General features: G+C 40.5%; 2 protein-coding genes across 2 annotated transcripts in view; both read right to left on the reverse strand.

Moving 5' to 3' along the window:
• The window catches only part of LOC308105606 (uncharacterized protein), a gene marked incomplete at its 5' end in the record, with an annotated part of 123482 nt that overhangs the window by 13522 nt on the left and 89703 nt on the right, over positions 1-20257 (reverse strand). The window contains one exon of the mRNA XM_080456438.1: positions 9082-9299. Coding sequence (XP_080312564.1) covers positions 9082-9299 — 218 coding nt within the window. The remainder of the gene's footprint in view (positions 1-9081; positions 9300-20257) is intronic.
• LOC308105610 (uncharacterized protein) overlaps positions 14395-20257 on the reverse strand; it is a 44910-nt gene continuing 39047 nt past the window's right edge. The window contains exons 7-10 of the mRNA XM_080456442.1: positions 19259-19353; positions 15842-15869; positions 14675-14776; positions 14395-14446 (exon numbers count right to left, since the gene is read on the reverse strand). Of these exons, the coding sequence (XP_080312568.1) occupies positions 14745-14776; positions 15842-15869; positions 19259-19353 (155 nt within the window). The 3' untranslated portion in view covers positions 14395-14446; positions 14675-14744. The remainder of the gene's footprint in view (positions 14447-14674; positions 14777-15841; positions 15870-19258; positions 19354-20257) is intronic.

A 20257-nucleotide genomic window follows, 5' to 3' on the forward strand; every position in this document is an offset into this window, starting at 1 on the left:
TACACCCGACTCGATTGCATTGACCACGTACTCAACACAGTCTTACGCCATGGACTTGACATTGCAGAGTTGAAGAAGGATGTTGCTCCCGATATAGGACAGACACTTACTGCTGCAAAAGAGTTAGTGAGGTATGTTAAACAGACTGGGCTGGCAGCTCAACTGTCCAAAACCCTGTTGCAAATGGGGGACACCCGGTTCAGTACAGTTTTCCTCACACTGACCTCTGTTCAGGACGTTTACAATGAGCTCCATACGAAACTGGAAGCGCGCGGAGAGAGTGCACGGATCGAAAACATAGCCCCTGACACACTGAGCTTTTTAGTAGACTTCCTAAGGCCTTTCTACGATGCACAGAAGGAACTCGAGGGAGACCAGTATCCTACGCTCAATCTTGTGTGCCTTTGGCATGAGAGACTCAAACGCCACTGTCAACCCCACCTACTGGACTCAGCCCAGCAGGCCGCCGTGCGTAAACGGCACGAAGAGTGGCTCGCTCGTAAAATCATAATAGATAACCGTCACAAAGTCGCTACATTCCTCTGGCCTAAATTTAACCAGCTAAGAATGATGTCACCATCGGACAGGGACAGTGTTTACGAGCATACCCGCACTCTTCTCCGAGCCATGCCTACAGCAGCAGCACGAGATGACACTGATGGAGAGGCTGCGGCGGGGACACCGGCTCCTTCGGCCCAAAATGCGGACACTGAGTTTGCGGAGTGGGAAAATGAGCAGAGAGGCGCAGACGAGGGAGAAGTTGACGAGGTGAATCTGTATATTGCCCAGACGGCTGTCATGGACAATGAAAGAGATATTCTTGGCTGGTGGAGTGCCAACAAGGCACAGTACCCAAAACTGACACGGTTGGTTAGATCAGTGCTTTGCATCCCAGCCAGCAGCAGTGCCAGTGAACGTGTTTTCAGCGCCGCAGGCAGAACCATCTCCGAGCGGAGGACGTCGTTGAAATCGTCCACAGTGGATTCCATCCTTTTTCTACCTAACAACTTATAATATTGGTGAGTAGGTAGGCCTACTGTAGCCTCTAGCCTTTAATTAATCATTGGTAACTAAGCATTATAAGCCTTAAATGTAGGCTTAGTCTCACTCTCTTGTGATTGTATCATTTTCATTTATCTTTTCTTTCTTTTTTTTTCTCCCCCTTCAGCTGCTGTGCTGCTTCGCAATCGCTGCTGCGTAGCTGCGGCCTGCGGCCTGCCCTGAGCGAGGCCCTGCCGTGCGTGCGCTGACTTGTTGGGAATATTAAGAAGAACACGTGTTAATTTGAAAAGAAGAAGAGTTTTGTGTTGGACAAAAATAACAAATTGTGGTTATTTTATTTGTTTAGCCTATTTTGATATTTAATTTAATCCGGAAATGTTTAGTTATGATTCAGGGCAGGCTATTCATCAAATATATATATATATATATATTTTCATGTTATATGTTTCATGCATGTCGTTATCCTTGGCTTTTATTTGATTTATCCTAGGCTAATTTCATGTGCCCAGAGTGAGTCCCAGATTTCATTTAAGATTGCACAATGTAAAGTTTTGTAAACACGAACGAATGTTAAATTGTCCTCCAGACCTAGTGGTGCATATTGCATAAGCCTAGTTTGATTTGAGTCAATATTTCTACACAATTTAATTGTTATCGCTATTAACACATTGGCTGCCAAAGACGCATATCTGCGTTCTATTTAATTTCTCGCCTTTTTTTTTTTTTTAGATCCAAAGACCAAGGAGATATGATATATCAAAGATTTAAACTCCTATCCACTTCATTGTTAACTTAAAACTTAAAAAATCTGTATCTCGGCTCCTGAGAATTTTTTTTTTCAATGGAAAATCTCTGGCAGTCTACAGCCAAAAATCTGAAATAATTCTGGCAGGAAATGAGTTAAGCAGAAGTTTTTTTGGTTTGTTGGTTTGTTGTTTAAATAGGCTACTTTTGTATAGCCTAATAGAAATGTTTTGAACTTTGTAACTATAATAGCCAGCCTGCCTGGCCTGGCCTTTGTGCGCGCTATACTGCGCTTGGCGCCTGCTGCCTGATTTAGCGGAGGCCGTGTAATTTTATACATTTATAGCCCTATTTGCTGAATTTGCAACAAACTGTTTAAAAAAAAAATAAAGACAGTTGGAAAAGGGTAGAATGACTCCTGTTCTTTACGAATTATCAAGATTTAATGAGAAAAAAGGTTGTATGCAGCAATTAAGCTTGTTTAGAAAAATGACGGGTTTCGGGCTGGGCTGGGCCCAATTAGTCAATTATGTATCGGGTTTTGGGTCGGGCCGGGCTTGACGTTCCGTCGGGCTGGGTCGAGCCGGGCTCACATATTTAGGCCCGATTTAAGCTCTAATACATCCCCATTAGCAAATCCCTAAAAGTCTCAATACATGATCCTGGTGTTCTATAAACACAACTTATTAGTGCATTTTTTCTCAATTTCTACAGTAATACATTCCATTATATTATCTATTACCATTGACATTTTACTTGTTTAGTTTTATAGCTTGTATCAATATATAATGCAACTCCCCCACACTTTCCATGAGTCCTATTATAAAAAAATATTTCATAACCCTCTAAATCAGCTAGCCTGTCCATCCTCAAGCCAGGTCTCAGAGATTGGTAATACTGTGATTTTCCCCCCCAGTTGTCTCAAACACTTTTTTATCTTTGAGAAGTTTGATTTCATACTCCTGCAGTTGAAATGTATTATTGATATTGGTCCTTCCATATTGTCTTTCCTTTTAAGCTGATCTTCAGTGTAAATTTCACAGTGGTTACTTGTAGTATTGTAAAAAATATTTTCAGGATCAATATCATTATCCATATCATGCAATTTATGTTCTGTATATTCAAACATTTTCAGTCCCAATGACTCATAGTCCCTATTCCATGATCTTTGCAGTTCATTGTCTCCACATGGAGACAATTGGAATCAAGGCTTGTCATGTTTTCTATGTTCTTCGGAATAAATAAACAGATTAGCGTGACACCTTGAGGGTGATCTACAAGATCTGCTTGTGGCTTTAATAGCTACACTAATGATGCCCAAATAACTAATACTCCAGGCTGAAAGAGTTTAAAGTGACTGTATGTGTATATATAAAGATCTGTTTAAGTGCTTGTAGATTTGCTAGTTTTTAAGATAACTGATTCAGTGTATATTGATCAAATAAGAGATGGAGTGCTACTTGGGAGAGATAGATAAAGATCTATTTATGTGCTTGTACTGTAGTTGACTATATTGGTCAAATAGAAATGGTAAAATCAGGCAAACATTAGAATTGAATAACATTAAAAAATATATAATTAAAGAAAATAACTAATTAAAACCGGGAGAAAAGTAGATTTATATTGGTCAAATAGAGATGGTAAAATCAGGCAAAAATAAGAATGTATAATTAAGGACAAAACCGGGAAAAAAGAACCAAAAAACGAATTAAAACCAAACATTTTCGCGCGTGCGTGCATGTACGTGAACCTCCCGCAAATGATTTTCTCCAGGGTGGGATGTCTGTTATGCTAATGTGTTCAGTTACTATGAGTTTACTGTGCTAGGCATTACTATGCCTCTATGTATTTAGCTTGGAGGGAATTCAGAAAAATCGTGCACTTGGTGACAAGTTTTAGATTTTTGGCATGGTGTTAGGTATGAGCATAAGGTTTTCAAAAACCACCGCAAGCAAGTTGGGATCGCCCCCTAGTGGTCTGTTTGCAATGATTCCAATATTACATTGGTCAGTATATGGTTAAAAATCCAAATAATTTATAGATTTTTTCCCCCAATGGATTCTGTTAGTATTGGGCATGCTAAAAAGCATACTGAAAATCTAGGAAAATCTGAGTTGTGGAAAGGCTGGAGGGAATATGTCAAAAATCATACAAATTGTGCACTTGGTGACAAGTTTTAGATTTTTGACATGGTGTTAGGTATGGGCATAAGGTTTTCAAAAACCATCACAAGCAAGTTGGGATCGCCCCCTAGTGGTCTGCTTGCAAGGATTCCAATATTACATTGGTCAGTATATGGTTAAAAATCCAAATAATTTATAGATTTTTTCCCCCAATGGATTCTGTTAGTATTGGGCATGCTAAAAAGCATACTGAAAATCTAGGACAATCTCAGTTGTGGAAAGGCATTATTTTCAAGATGGCGTCTGCGATGGCTGCCGGGAGCTTAAAAGCTGGAGGGAATATGTAAAACATCATACAATAGCGCAATAGTGCTATTGTATGATGTTTTCATAGGTATTCGATGCTGGGAACCTGAGTTAAGGCTGTTTAAAGCCCAGCCAATAGGAACACAGAGGGGGTGGGGCTTAGGTAATTTCAGCCCGTCCCTATTGGCCGTCTAAGTGTGCGTAGGAAGTTTTGTAGGTATTCGATGCCGGGAACCGGAGTTATGGCTGTTTAAAGCCCAGCCAATAGGAATTGTAGATTTGCCATTATGATTTCCTGTTTGGCGTTGAAGTTTGACACGTAGCCACGGTCACGCCATTTTACGAAAAACTCTAGCTTTTGATAACTTTTCATCGTTTAGGTCTTGTGTGTACGCTGAGCGAATTCAATCCACCTAGGTGGAGTTCGTTAAAGTACAACCCATGAAAATGTTGTGAAATGCACAAAAACGCCACTATCAATTCAAAATGGACGACTTCCTGTTTGGTTTCGGTCATGGCTCCAAGAGAGTTTTTTGTAAGTCGGTACATGATACAGGTGTGTACTAATTTGCATGCATGTAGGCGAAACCGTATTGTCGGGCTTGAAGCATAAACTTTTGTAGGGGGCGCTATTGAGCCATTAAGGCGAGCCCGCCTTTTCTTTTTAAATACTTAATTTTTCGCCACTGGTAATGTGTGTGCAATGTTGCGTAACTTTTGGAATACGCATTGCCCCTCAAAAATGCGATTCATTATCGGGAATAATAAGAATTAAAGCTGCAAGCAGCGATGACCGGGGCCTCGACGTTCTGTCTACGATACAAGCCTATATGGCAATCAGCTGAAAAGTTGAGCTACATAGCTTAAGCGATTACAGCCTGGCCCTATTGGCCGTCTAAGTGTAACTAGCAAATTTAGTAGGTATTCGATGCTGGGAACCGGCGTTATGGCTGTTTAAATCCACGCAAATAGGAACACAGAGGGGGTGGGGCTTAAACGATTACAACCTGTCCCTATTGGCCGTCTAAGGGTGCGTTCGGATATTGCGCACCGGAGCGCACTCGCCTATTAAGTTTGTATTGGCCAGTGCGCTCATTGCTGTATTTCCGAACGCACCCTAAGAGCACCTAGCAAGTTTCGGAAGTTTACCAAAAAGTGGTTTTATGGTGGTTTAAAGGCCAGCCAATAGGAACACAAACGGGGCGCGGTTTAAGCAATTACAGGCTGTCCCTATTGGCCTTCTAAGTGCCCCTAGCAAGTTTCGGAAGTTTACCATGCTGGGAACTGGAGTTATGGCTTTTTAAAGCCCAGCCAATATAAGAACACAGAGGGGGCGGAGCAATGGTGCGCCTGTGGCACCCAGGGGCTCCTGGCAGGCCCCTGGGTGCCACACGTGGTTCCTGGTGTGGCTATTGTGATGGCAGACCTCTGACCAGTGTTGGTGGCAAGTTTGGTGCGGATCGGAGCAACGGTGCACCTCGTAGGTCTGCATGTTACGTGTGTGTGTGCGTACATGTGCAGTGCCGGCTCACACGTGTGCAGTGCTGGCTTGTGTGTGTGTGCACAGTGCGCCTCGCAGGTCTGCATGTTACGTGCGCGTGTGTGTGCATGCGCTTATGATCGCGTGTCCAACTGTTTGTAGACACACAGGGTAGGTTTTTTTTTTTTCAATCCGCGACATTCCATTTTCCAGTAGTAGCAGTTTGTAAACAGCGCGTCTGACGCAGCACGTGGATAAAAACAAAGCCGAGAAAATGGCGTTTCAGAGGGAGAGTTAAACAGGGAGCAGACGGAAACGGAAATCTTCGATTGACGTTATTTCTGTATCCGGGTGTGTTACAATGAAATGCATCCCTACAAGAGATGAAGAATGGTGAGATCTTTATAAAATCAACGTTTTTCTAAATTACGTCAGTGGCAGATTTGGTATTTGGAAAAAAATTATGTTTTTTACGTCAGTGGCAGTGAATGAGTTAAAGTACTGTTGTGGACAGGTGGATTTTCAAAATGGCACCATTTCTCTACTCACTCTGTGTCTCATTGGTGGGCTGTGGACAGTTCAGAAACCTGCCTTCCAGTGACATCAGTAGGTTGGTTTGGCCATTTCAAACAAGATTATTTTTTATTTATGTTTTATCTTTCATTAACATGAGAACAATGGCTTCCATTATAACACGCTAACTTTACAGGAATAGAAAGCCTGTAGTTTCTATTCTCTTGGATTCCCCATCGATGATGTCACTGGTAAACAGGTTTCTGAACTGTCCACAGCCCTCCAATGAGACAGAGACAGAGTCGACAAAAATGGTACAATATTATAATGAGCATTAGTGAGGACCAATTATTAGGGATGCACGATTATTATTATCGGTAAAGTATCGAAATCGGCCGATATCATCCGTAAAATGCCATATCGGCATCGAACAGATCTCAAAATAAACCCATAATTTTCACCGATATTGAAGACGCAATAATTATGTGACCGAGAGCAGTCTGTCTGCCTGTTTGTCTCTTTAAGAGAGTCACCTCCCTCCCCCTCCCACACACTCTGCTGTTTCACAGCGTCTCACGGCTGCAGCGTTGGTGGAGAGTGAGAGAGAGAGAGAGAGAGAGAGAGAGAAGCCGTGTAGTACTCAAACAGCAACAAACTCTTAAAGTTCATACTCAGAACAGTCAGAGAGGGTTTCTTGTACATCTTAAATTAGATTAGTGATACTGCGGAGGATATATTTTCAACACAAATGTGTACATTGCCTCGTTATTTAACATCAAAGTAACAAGCACTCGTTAGTTACTCGAGTGCAACCAACGGCCGCTTTGAACAAGCAAGCTGCCAGTGTATTTAACCACAGAGAATGACCTTAAATTAAAGGGATACTTCACTTTCGGGCCGGGGACACATTTAAAAAAAATATTAAAAATAAATGAAAAAAGTTATGGAAAATTCATGGCCCCCTCACGACACGCAGTGTCCTACTAATGTGTGAGGGGGCCATGAATTTTCCATAACTTTTTTCATTTATTTTTAATATTTTTTTTAAATGTGTCCCCGGCCCGAAAGTGAAGTATCCCTTTAACTCTCAGCTGGTAATGTTTTTGACGTCCTGTTGTCCTGCAGTGTAGGAAGCAAGCTGTTGCCCTCCTTCTCCTACCCTCACTGCTGATGTTATAGAATGTTAGATAGTGATAAACTAAACAATGATTGTATTTATGGTAAGATTAGTGACACACACACACACACACACACACACACACACACACACACACACACACACACACACACACACACACACACACACACACACACACACACACACACACACACACACACACACACACACACACACACACACACACACGGCTCCAGGGAGTTGTGATTAGGAGAGCTAAGGGGGGCTTTATTGTTTAGAGTAGAGGATAATGAATTTAGGTAACAGACAATATGAATAACACTAATAACAAAGGAGATTCAATGATCTTAGTTTCATAGGCCACATATGGCATATGCCATTCACGTGTTTTAACGCTATGGTGCAACGTGCCAATCGCGTGTTTCTCGTGTTTTTGAAAAAAAGTAGTAAAAATAAATAAATAAATAATAATATTTTTTTTGTTCAGAATCCAAGATATCATTATTATATCTGAAGATTTGCAGCTCCATCCACTCCTTGTTTAACTTATAACTGAAAAAGGCTGTATCTCGCTTCCTTTTTTTACTTTGATAAAAAAAAATCAAAATCAAAATCGTAATGGCCAGAAATAGCCAGAAATAATTTGGGCACTCAATGAGTTAAGCAGAAAGCATACATAAATGATGTCATAGTTAACACATCAGCCGATGACTGTTCGTGTATCACATCGTATTTAAGCCCGATCAGCGATTGTCGAAAACGTCACATCCGGTTTATTACGTATTGACTGTTTGAGTCTGTTTGGGGGCGGTCGAGCGAGTCAGCGAGTCAGCAAGGTGTCAATTTGCTGCTCTCTACTGGTCGATCTGTCGTATGTGTTTAAACCGCAGACAGACAAACTTAAATGAATAAAAAAAAAAAAAAAAAAACACCAACTCGCTGGCAAGGGGGTGAGTACATTATGAATACACTCTGGCAGTCAATGTGTTAAGTTTGTTACTTAGGAGAATATATATAATTAATGTATGTATTCCATACATATATTTCGTCACAGTAGGGTTAGTGGGGAGGGGGGTTTACCATCAACTTTTACCAGCAAAACTAAAATGTAAAATAATTAAAACAATTCAGCAATGAGCTCAATATACATATAATATATAATATATCGGTATCGGATCGGCCGATATGACCCAGCAAATAATCGGTAATCGAATATCGGTCATAATTTCATAATCGTGCATCTCTACCAATTATATGAAGATAAGTAACTAAAAGTACTCATTATGCCATTATGCAGAATGTCCCTTATCATAAGTTTTCAAAATGTATAAAATCTTTTGAAAATAGCGGATCTACAAGCTCACAACACGTCACAAGCGCGGCAGCTATTTTCAAATAGCCAAAGTGCAGGGCTAAAGTGGTTCATGTCTGTTTTTTATTAATGATTTAAATCTTAAAAGTAATCAGTAACTAACGTTTTCAAAATAAAGTAGTGGAGTAAAAGTACAACATTTGCCTCTGAGATATAGTGGAGTAGAAGTAAAAAAAAATACTTAAATGTATTTATTTTCCACCACTGTATAAACTTACATATAACATGCAGTACGTAGTGGATACTTTGCCTGAAAAATACCCCTGCTCTATAGCAATGTTTACTGAGAATATAAACATATCACTTACAACACTGTTAGCAGCTGAAATAATGTTTAGATTTGAGTGAATTAATTAATTAATATATATGTGGAAGGGAAAATGTTTGACTGTTTCTATCATACCTCTGGTTTGACCAGAAGAAGGGATGAGCCAAGCAGTCCTCCACTGTAGGTCTCGTCTTTGGGTCTGCATTGATCATCCACTCAATGAGATCCTTAGCCTCATCCTGAACATCATCCAGATTGTACTTTCCATCATGAATGTTGACTTCACATCTAAAGTCATCGCCAAAAGGATGGTGTCCTCCAGACAGGATGTAATATATCAACATCCCAGCCACCTTAAGAATGAGCATGGAAATTATTAAATACTTTTTTTTTTTGTCATTAATTAACTTGTTCTCACACAGTATAAAATAAACAACCTGGATGTCACTGCTTCTTTTATAAAGGATACAACCATGTTCATCCATCATTAAAGTCTCAGCCACATTAACCCATTAAAACCTGCCAATTCTACAAACTAAAATCTAAAATTAAACTGAGGCTTTCCCGGTTTAATGGGTTAAGAATGAACATGAAGTATGTAATAACATATTTATGTTGTTTTCATACATTAAATACTCATGCAGAATACATAACAACCTGGATATCACTGCTTTTTTTATAAGGTACAGGACCTTGATCACGTTCAACCACAGTCTCCTTTGCCATCCAGCATGTTGTTCCTGCAGCTCTCGTGTACCTAGTTGTTGCTCCTTCAACTAATTCTCGGCTTAGTCCAAAATCTGCCAATCTTGCCCTGCCTTTAATATCTGCAAGGACAATTGTGTAGGATAATATAAGAGTTATAGATTGAAAAAAATAAATTCAGCTTATGCTGCATACATTTCTGATATTTGCTTGTTTTATTTCAATTAAAAATGTGTATTTTTTAAAATGTTGTGTAGCTTACCAATTAAGACATTCTGAGGCTTGATATCCCTGTGGAGAATTTGAGGATTCTGACAATGAAGAACTCTTAAGCTCTTGAGAACTTGTTTTGCAAGCTTTTTCCTCTCCAGTTTAGAGGGGTTGTGTTTAGTGATGTATTCTTCCAGGCTGTATTCACATAACTGAAGAGCAAGGTAACCAAAGTTCTCATCCTCTGCATAGTCAACATATTGTACAATTGAAGGATCATCGAGCTTCGGAAGTATTAACATTTTTTGCTCATTCTTCAGCGCTTCCAAGTTTCTTTGTGTCATTTTCTTCACTGCAACTTCAGTGCCATCAGCTCTTAACCCCAAAACGACGTCAGTTCCATTATTCCCTGTTCCAATGAGGAATTCTAATTTTTTCCCAATCACAAAACTCCCAAATTTGAAAACTTCACGGTCATCAATGTTTGCAAGCTTCTCCAACTTTTTCCTCCATCTTTTACTGGTAGGCTCCCATTTTCGTCGTAAGGTTGATGTTCTGGAGGTGGTGTCATCCATCCGATGCTCTGTAATGGTAGACATGGAAACTTAACATTCTGATATACTGTGTGTATCATCGATCTTACCGATTTTCCACACGTAGAGTGTAAAATCAGTAAGCTAAACCACTAAGCTAACACGGCTATATTGACTGTTTGTACAATTTTGAAGTCTTTCATAGACAAACACAACACACAGTGACACTAATGACAAGAGTAATTTTTGTGTATAATTTTTTTTATCCCAGGATTTTTTAACCCATTTTTTCACCCGGTGCCAATGCCTAAGCTTGTAATCCTGGGCGCTACTCTTCCTCTGCCAGCCTGGGGAAAGCCCTGAACTGAGCTCATGCTTCCTTCAATGCATGAAGAGTGAGCAGGCCGCTTCTTATCACCTGACAGGAGGAAGTTTCCCCGGTGGGACGTAGCGTGTGGAAGGAACACGTTATTCCAACCAGTTCCTTTCCCCTCCACCAGGGGAGGCAGTATACAGAAAAATGTGTTGATGCGAATAATATCGAATAATATCCGTAAGTTAATACAAAAAATATATACAATCGTCTGACAGATATTGAACTTTAAAAACATTTTAATCATACAAATATTAAAAAGGTAGGTCAAGTGATTCTATTTGATTGTTAAATAGCTCTATATTCTGATATGATACTCATTGCTATTGTGATGAAGGACTCCTGTCTATAGCTATGTGGGTCACAGTGACTTTATTGATAATTGTGTTCAGCCTAGAGAGAGGGACTGGCAGCTAATTGCAGTACAGGGCCAGGTGTGTTCAATTTAGTTTAGCCCAGGTGGGTTGATTAGTGGGGCTTTTGTTTGTTCAACTCAGTATGTTTTCAGCAGGCAATGTGTGAAGAGCTATTTTCTCTGCTTGATATATTATCCCTAGTTTTGATTGTGTTTGGACTATATCACCGAAGATACTTTATTGTTTATTATTTGCAACATGGGACTGCGTTCCAATACCTTCTGTAACCCAGTTTTGGAATAAACACCCTCGAAGATGAGAAGAATCCTCTCTGCATTCTTACCAATGCACCACAGTGGTCACCACTTTCCAACCAGCTAAATTAGCGATCCTACATTACAGCTATAGTGTGCGTTCAGTAACAGTGTTAAATAGCTCTATATCCTGACATGATACTCATTGCTATAGTGTTTGTTCAGTAACAGTGTGAGATAGCTCTATATTGTGATATTGTGGGGCATTTTGTTCAGAATGAGCCACTGCTTCAGGATGGAATATGAAACATCGGATAGATCCATGTTGATCCACATGACTATATAGATAATGTGTACCGATTTGCGTGATGTTTGGACACTGTAAGAGTAATATTAAAAAAATGCAATTTGCAAAAGTCAGCCTCCTGGTGGCACTATAAAAAGCAGATGTGAAAAATGAAGGCAGATGTTTTTCCTTGGCCTCTTGGGAGTGTGCGTGCAAAGTTTCACGCCATCGGTGCAGTTATGGGTTAAAACGTAAATTGGCCAGTTATAGCGCTGATGTGAAAAATGTAGGTTGTCATTTATTTCTCTGCCTAGTGGGAATGTCCGTGCAAAGATTCACGGCAATTGCACGCTGTGTTCATGATTTGAGGCATTTTGTTCAAAACGGAGCAGTCCTACATACTTTTGAAGCCAATGTTTGACAATCAGGATGGAATATGAAAAATCGGACAGATCCGTCTTGATCACATGACTATAGCGATACTCTGTACTGATATGTGTGATGTTTGGACAAAATATGAATTACGAGACGAAAAATATTTAGCAAAACTCCTGGTGGCGCTATAACAAGCCGATCTAAAAAATGTGGGGCAGAGGTTCTGCTCTGGCATCCTCAGGTGAAGAGACAGGGAGACCCCTGTTACTGAACAAACACTCTATAGCAATGATTACTATCACAATATAGAGCTATTTAACACTGTTACTGAACAAACACTCTATAGTAATGATTACTATCACAATATAGAGCTATTTAACACTGTTACTGAACAAACACTCTATAGTAATGATTACTATCACAATATAGAGCTATTTAACACTGTTACTGAACAAACACTCTATAGTAATGATTACTATCACAATATAGATCTATTTAACACTGTTACTGAACAAACACTCTATAGCAATGATTACTATCACAATATAGAGCTAACACTGTTACTGAACAAACACTCTATAGCAATGATTACTATCACAATATAGAGCTATTTAACACTGTTACTGAACAAACACTCTATAGCAATGATTACTATCACAATATAGAGCTATTTAACACTGTTACTGAACAAACACTCTATAGCAATGATTACTATCACAATATAGATCTATGTAACACTGTTACTGAAGAAACACTATAGCAATGATTACTATCACAATATAGATCTATTTAACACTGTTACTGAACAAACACTATAGTAATTAAAGCTGCAAGCAGCGATGAACGGGCCCTCGACGTTCTGTCCAAGATACAACCCTGTAAGGCTACAGGGCTTAATTTCAGCCTGTCCCTATTGGCCGTTTAAGTGTACCTAGCAAATTTCGTAGGTATTCGATGCTCGGAACCAGTGTTATGGCTGTTTAAAGCCCAGCCAATAGGAAGACAGAGGGGGCGGGGCTTCAGCAATTACAGCTCATCCCTATTGGTGGTCTAAGTCCACATACCAAATTTGGACTCGGTAGCATGCTGCGAACCGAAGTTATGGCTGTTTAAAGGCCAGCCAATAGGGAGATAGAGGAGGCGGGGCTTCAGGAATTACAGATCATCCCTATTGGTGGTCTAAGTCCACATACCAAATTTGGACTCTGTAGCATGCTGCGAACCGAAGTTATGGCTGTTTAAAGGCACTTAAAATGGGCGGATCTCTCCTTTAAAGCCCAGCCAATAGGAATTGTAGATCGGCTATTCTCACTTCCTGTTTGGCGTTCAAGTTTGACGCTATGCCACGGTCACGCCGTTTTACGAAAACTCAAGCTTTTGATAACTTTTCATCGTTGACGTCTTTAGTGTACTCTGAGCGAATTTGAGGCGGATCCGATAATCCGCCTGGGAGGAGTTCGTTAAAGTACAACCCGTGAAAATGGCGTGAAATACACAAAAACTCCACTATCAATTCAAAATGGCCGACTTCCTGTTTGGTTTTTGTCATTGCTCCAAGAGACTTTTTCGTAAGTTGGGACATGATACAGGTGTGTACCGATTTTTATACGTGTAGGTGAAACCGTATTGTCGGGCTTGAAGCACAAAGTTTTGTAGGGAGCGCTATTGAGCCATTAGGCCACGCCCACTTTATTTATTTTTTTAATACGTAATTTTTCACCACTGATGATGTGTGTGCACAGTTGCGTAACTTTTGGAGTACGTGTAAGCCTTCATTTTCCCGTTTCATTATCGGGAAGAATCGGAATAATAATAAGAAGAATTGCAGTTTCAATAGGGCTTTTGATAACTTTTCATCTTTAAGGTCTTCTGTGTACGCTGAGCGAATTTGAGGCGGATCCGACAATCCGCCTAGGAGGAGTTCGTTAAAGTACAACCCGTGAAAATGGTGTGAAATGCACAAAAACACCACTATTAATAAGAAATGGCCGACTTCATGTTTGGTTTAGGTCATGGCTTCAAGAGACTTTTTCGTAAGTCAGGACATAATACAAGTATGTACCAATTTACATGCATGTAGGTGAAACCGTATTGTGGGGCTTGAAGCACAAACCTTTGTAGGGGGCGCTATTGAGCCATTATGCCACGCCCCTTTTTGAGACAATTAAAATACGTAATATTTCGCCACTGGTAATGTGTGTGCAAAGTTGCGTAACTTTTGGAGTACACATTGCCCCTCAAAAACGCGATTCATTTTTGGGGAATAATAATAATCATTGCAGTTTCAATAGGGCTTCGCACTACTGTGCAGTGCTCGGGCCCAAATAAGAATAACTAGAACCCGAGAAGAGGTTACCCGTGGTGAGTTTTGCTGAAGGGGCAGTGGGACGAGGTGGCTTCTTTGGTCTCTGAAAACACACACACACACACACACACACACACACACACACACACACACACACACACACACACACACACACACACACACACACACACACACACACACACACACACACACACACACACACACACACACAGTAAGCATGTGTTCATTCTTCAAAGGTCAACTATAGAGTCACAGGAAGGGCGTATGTGTGTGTGTGTGCGTGTGCGTGCGTGCGTGTGCATGTGTGTACCTCTTCCTCCACACCAGGAACTAACATCTTGACAAAGTTAGCAGGGAAAACACCCCGTCTTCCCCCGATCTCACCCATCCACCACCCTGGATCTGCACAGTCCTGGGAGACAGACAGACAGACAGAAGTAAGTAAATTGTATTTATAAAGCACCTTTCGAAACAAAGTTACAAACCAAATCTATAATAATAGAGTAATAATGCAATACAACAAGGATTAAAACAAAGCATTGACCTATGTGAGTCAGGTAAAAACTTCATGGCACAAAATGCTTACCAAACAAATGTGTTTTAGCATGCTCTTAAAACCGTCAACTGACTCAGCATGTTTTAAGGCCAAAGGTCATAGGGCGTTCCACAGTGTAGGAGCAACCACTGCAAAGGCCCCGTCAGCCTTTGTTTTGAGCTTTGTCGCGGGTATCTTCAGAAGGCCTTTGTCAGAGGACCTGAGGGATCTCACATTGCCCTTAGGTGGCAGTAGGTCAGTAATATAAAGTGGGGCCAGCCAATGTAGTGCTTTCCCCCCCCTGGTTTTCTTTATAAGTAGTTAAAAGTATTTTTAAATGTATTCTGAACTTCATCGGTAGCCAGTGAAGTGCTGCTAACACCGGAGTTATGTGTGCTCTACAGTTGTTGTTGGTGAGAATTCTGGCCGCTGTATTCTGTACTAGTTGAAGTTGGGATATTGACGAACTGCTCAGGGTGGTATAGAGTCCGTTGCAGTAATCAAGACGGGAAGAGACAAAAGCGTGCATGATGACATAGAAACAGACAAACACAGAGAGACAGAGACATTGAGCTTTTAGTTCTGCTATTTTCGGTGCGCGACACAGTCGAGTGAAGAAGCATAAAGGCTTAATGATTAAAAAAAAAACATGACTAATAAACAGACATGATGACTAATAATAAAAAAACAAATAACTCCCATATCTGCTGGGGGAAGTACAACAACAATGTGCAAAACACAGCAGAAAGATGTGTGATCAAGATGTGTGAGCCGACAGGAGAAGCTCCAATGGAACCGACATGAAGCTGTCAATCATACTCGTATTCCTGCCACTCTCTGCACCATGTTGATCATAGAGCTACTGTCAGTGGTGGAAAAAGTACTAAATGTTTTACTTAAAGGCCAAGACCACTTTGGTAGAGGTTTGGGTTGTGTAGTCACCTTGCCATGATGTAACTCCAAAGGTAGCCTAGACAAGAAATCAAAAATAATTGCTCCATTGATTAGAAATTGATAATTCAAAACATGCTCCTCATTGACTTACATTGTAGGGTAAAAAAGATCTCAAAATCACTCTTTTAGCACATAAACTAACACAAACAAAGTTGATTCAGACAACATAGAACATCACCAAACCCAGTACTGTTTTTTTTTATTTTATAAAAATGACTTCCTGTTGATTTTGCGATATTTATTAAGTAGGAAACCGGACTGGATCCGCGGATCCGGACCTTCAAATAGTAAAATCAGCGGGAAGTTGTGGGACATTTTTATTAAAAAATAAACAGTACTGGGTTTGGTGATGTTCTATAGGGAACGGGCGTAGCGATGTCACAGGTTTGAGACGCTGTTAACTCCGCCCACTTTGGCCGCCATTAAACTTAGGTTGTTTGGTCGCGCTGGTACAGTAGTACATCACTCTGTAGTCAACAAGCAGCAAGTGTAGACGGTGTACATGATCTTCCATCTCTCTACTATCTATCTGGTCGCGCTGGTACATCCTGGTCCATCACTCTGTAGTCCTGTGCTCATTGTTCAGCAAGTGTAGACGGTGTACATTATCTTCCATCTCTCTTCTATCTATCTGGTCGCGCTGGTACATCACTCTGTAGTCCTGTGCTCGTTGTTCAGCAAGCAGCAAGTGTAGACGGTGTACATTATCTTCCATCTCTCTTCTATCTATATCTAACTTGTATAATCTCTAACACATATGCTTCTGAGCTCAAACAAGCATGACAGCACACAATAAAAATATAAACATCTGTTGTGCTGAGTCTCAGAGCAGAGCACCGGCTAAGTGGACAGTGGCTAAGCTAGCAGTTTGAATGGGACGTTTACGGCCGTATTAGCTAAATCTGGCATTAAAAAAATAATAATTTATATCGAATATCTTAAATACAATGAAACAAACACATTTAGGCTCTCTACCTGTGCTCAAACAAGCATGACAGCACACAATAAAAATATAAACATGTTGTGTTGATCAGACCGAGTCTGGAAGAGAATCAGCGTTTTCTGTATTTTTCTGTAAAGTTGCTTGTAAAATTGGTAGTCGCGGGTTGCGTTTTTTGTGTGGCTTATTTATAAAGTGTTCTTGCTTATTTAGGCTTGCTTCCAATTTTGTTTTTTTATTTAAACCAGTGGTTCTCAAATATTTTCATGAAAATGTTCTGTGCCAGGGAGCATTTGTGTTGTTAGAATGTTTAAAAAAAAATCAAATTATTCTTTATTTTATTGCAAGAATTTGTTTTGAATAGCCTATGTACAAGCTCACGTGAGCTTGTAGATCGGCTATTTTCAAGTAGCTGATGTCACTAAGCCACTTCTTTTGGGCTTGTTTTCATAGACCTGGTTGCTTATTTCTCTCGCAAAATCTGGCAACACAGGTCCCGTTCACTTACTAGCTCAATGATTAATGAATGAACAATATAATAATAATAATACTTCGCTAATAATATTAATAATAATATATAAATAATCAGTACTCAAGATGACTATAATTTATTTTCGGTTCAGGTGAACCAGTCTATGAAATGAATGATTGTGACTGACTGGGCACTGTCACTACATGATCTGGGGCACAGATGTAATGACATTTTTTCCAGGTAGCATGCCGCGTTCAGCTTCTCTCTGTATGGTATGTCTCTGTCACGCATTGCCCGGTCCATCTTCTGTCCTTTACACATTTTTTATTACCTAATCAATGGAGCATTTTTTTTTTTTTCTTGTCCACCTTTGAAGTTACATCATGGCAAGGTAACTACACAACCCAAACCTCTACCAAAGTGGTTTTGCCCTTTAAGTAAAAGTATTAATACCATCATGTAAAAATACTCAGTTACAAGTAAATGTCCAGTGTTCAAAATGTACTTGAGTAAAAGTACAAAAAGTATTGGCATCACAATATACTTAAAGTAGCAAAAGTAAAACTACTAAAATGGTTGAAAAAAGCAGATCTCCAAGCTGAGAACGCGTCGCGATGTGAGCTTGTAGATCTGCTATTTTCAAATAGCCTAGGTATAAAACAGGGCTAAAGTGGTTTATGTATTTTTTTTATAATATAATAATGTATATCTGCAAAGTAACTAAAATGTTCAAATAATTGTAGTGGAGTAAAAAGTACAATATTTGCCTCTAAGATGTAGTGGATAAGGATAAGGATAATTCCTTTTAACAGGACGTTCATGAAAGTCCTTGCGGGCTTGTTTCCAATAAGGGCCTGTGAGCAATTAGGGGTTACGAGTCTTGCTCAGGGACAAATTTCATTCGACACATATGCTGGCGTGGCCTGGAATCGTACCTGGGGCAACCAGGGCCTCTGGCTCCCTAGGCGGGCTCACTAACCACTCAGCTATGGCCGCCCCCTAGGAGTAGAGTAGGAGTTAAAGTACTTAAAACTGGAAATACTCCAATAAAGTAAAAAAATACCTCAAAATTGTACTTAAGTACACTACTTGAGTAAATGTACTTTACACCACTGGCTACTGTACGTGCAAAACAGAGCAGACACATTTCATAGTTTTGATATTGTTTTGGCAAATGTATTTTTTCCCCACGGCCAATAAAAATCCCTTTGAATTGAATGACATTGCAGTGAATAGGCTCTATGCACAGCAGACATATTGTGAAGAAAGTAGGCCTCTTCCTTACTTCCTTACCAGTGATACTAATGAAGGCTCTGTTCCATTCTGGTTGTTACAATGATACTAATGAAGGCTCTGTTCCATTCTGGTTGTTATAATGATACTAATGAAGGCTCTGTTCCATTCTGGATGTTACAATGATACTAATGAAGGCTCTGTTCCATTCTAGTTGTTAGAATGATACTAATGAAGGCTCTGTTCCATTCTGGTTGTTACAATGATACTAATGAAGGCTCTGTTCTATTCTGGTTGTTAGAATGATACTAATGAAGGCTCTGTTCCATTCTGGTTGTTACAATGATACTAATGAAGGCTCTGTTCCATTCTGGTTGTTACAATGATACTAATGAAGGCTCTGTTCCATTCTGGTCAAACAGAGTCAGGGTGTTGACTCACTGGAAACACTCTGCTACACCAGTGGGTCTCAAAGTGTGGTCCCCATGGTTCCTTGAGGGGGTTCCAAATGGAGACCCTTACGAGTGTGTAACTTTGAGAATGTACAAATGGAACCAAATGGACCCATAAGGGTCCATTTGGTTCCATTTGTACACTCTCAGAGTTATTGAGGTCCTTCAAATTGAAAGGTTTGAGAACCACTGCGCTACACTAAAGAGGAGAATAGAATAAAATAGAGAGGAATAGAGAGAGAATAACAGGCAACCAAACACGCACAAACACACACCCATAAATTGACACACACACACACACAAATCACCTTGCTGACGATGGCGACAATCTCCCCCTCTTTCATTGACAGCTCGTCTTCGTTCTGTGCTTCGTATGGAAAGAGAACTTTACACAGCTCCCGCCCTAAAGAGAGGAACCGGACAATCACAGGTCAGACTGAACACTGGTCCAACAATACAGGAAGTATTAACCAATTAATAATAATAATAATTAAAGCTGCAAGCAGCGATGAACGGGCCCTCGCAGCTCTGTCCACGAAACAAGTCTGTATGGCAATCAGCTGGAAAGTTAGGCTACAAAGCTTAAGCAATTACAGCCTCTCCCTGTTGGCTGTCTAAGTGTGCCTTGCAAGTTTCATAGATTTTTGATGCTGGGTAGTGGAATTATGGCTGTTTAAAGCCCAGCCAATAGGAACACAGAGGGGAAGGGGCTTAAACAATTTCAGCCTGTCCCTATTGGCCATGTAAGTGTACCTAGCAAATTTCGTAGGTATTCGATCCTGGGAACCGGACTTATGACTGTTTAAAGCCCAGCCAATAGGAACACAGAGGGGAAGGGGCTTAAACAATTTCAGCCTGTCCCTATTGGCCATGTAAGTGTACCTAGCAAATTTCGTAGGCATTCGATCCTGGGAACCGGAGTTAAGGCTGTTTAAAGCCCAGCCAATAGGAATTGTAGATCGGCTGTGTGCCAGAGGAGGCTTCCAGCTAACCAAGTGGATTAGCAACAGACGCGCTGTGCTTGCCGCTATACCTCAGCAGGAAAGAGCGATGGATGTTAAGGATCTTGACTTGGACAATGACACTTTGCCTGTGGAAAGGGCTCTGGGCGTACAGTGGTGTGTCCAGTCGGATGCCTTCAAGTTCAAGATCACACTCAAGGACAAACCTCTGACAAGGAGAGGGATCTTATCCACCGTCAGCTCCATCTACGATCCCTTGGGATTCCTTGCACCTGTGGTGCTGAGCGCCAAGAAGCTTCTTCAAAGCCTGTGCAGAAATCAGCTGGGCTGGGATGAGGCTTTGCC

The sequence above is a fragment of the Gymnoscopelus braueri genome (genome assembly GCF_963280865.1).
Source record: "Gymnoscopelus braueri genome assembly, chromosome: 18".
Classification (NCBI taxonomy): Eukaryota; Metazoa; Chordata; class Actinopteri; order Myctophiformes; family Myctophidae; genus Gymnoscopelus; species Gymnoscopelus braueri.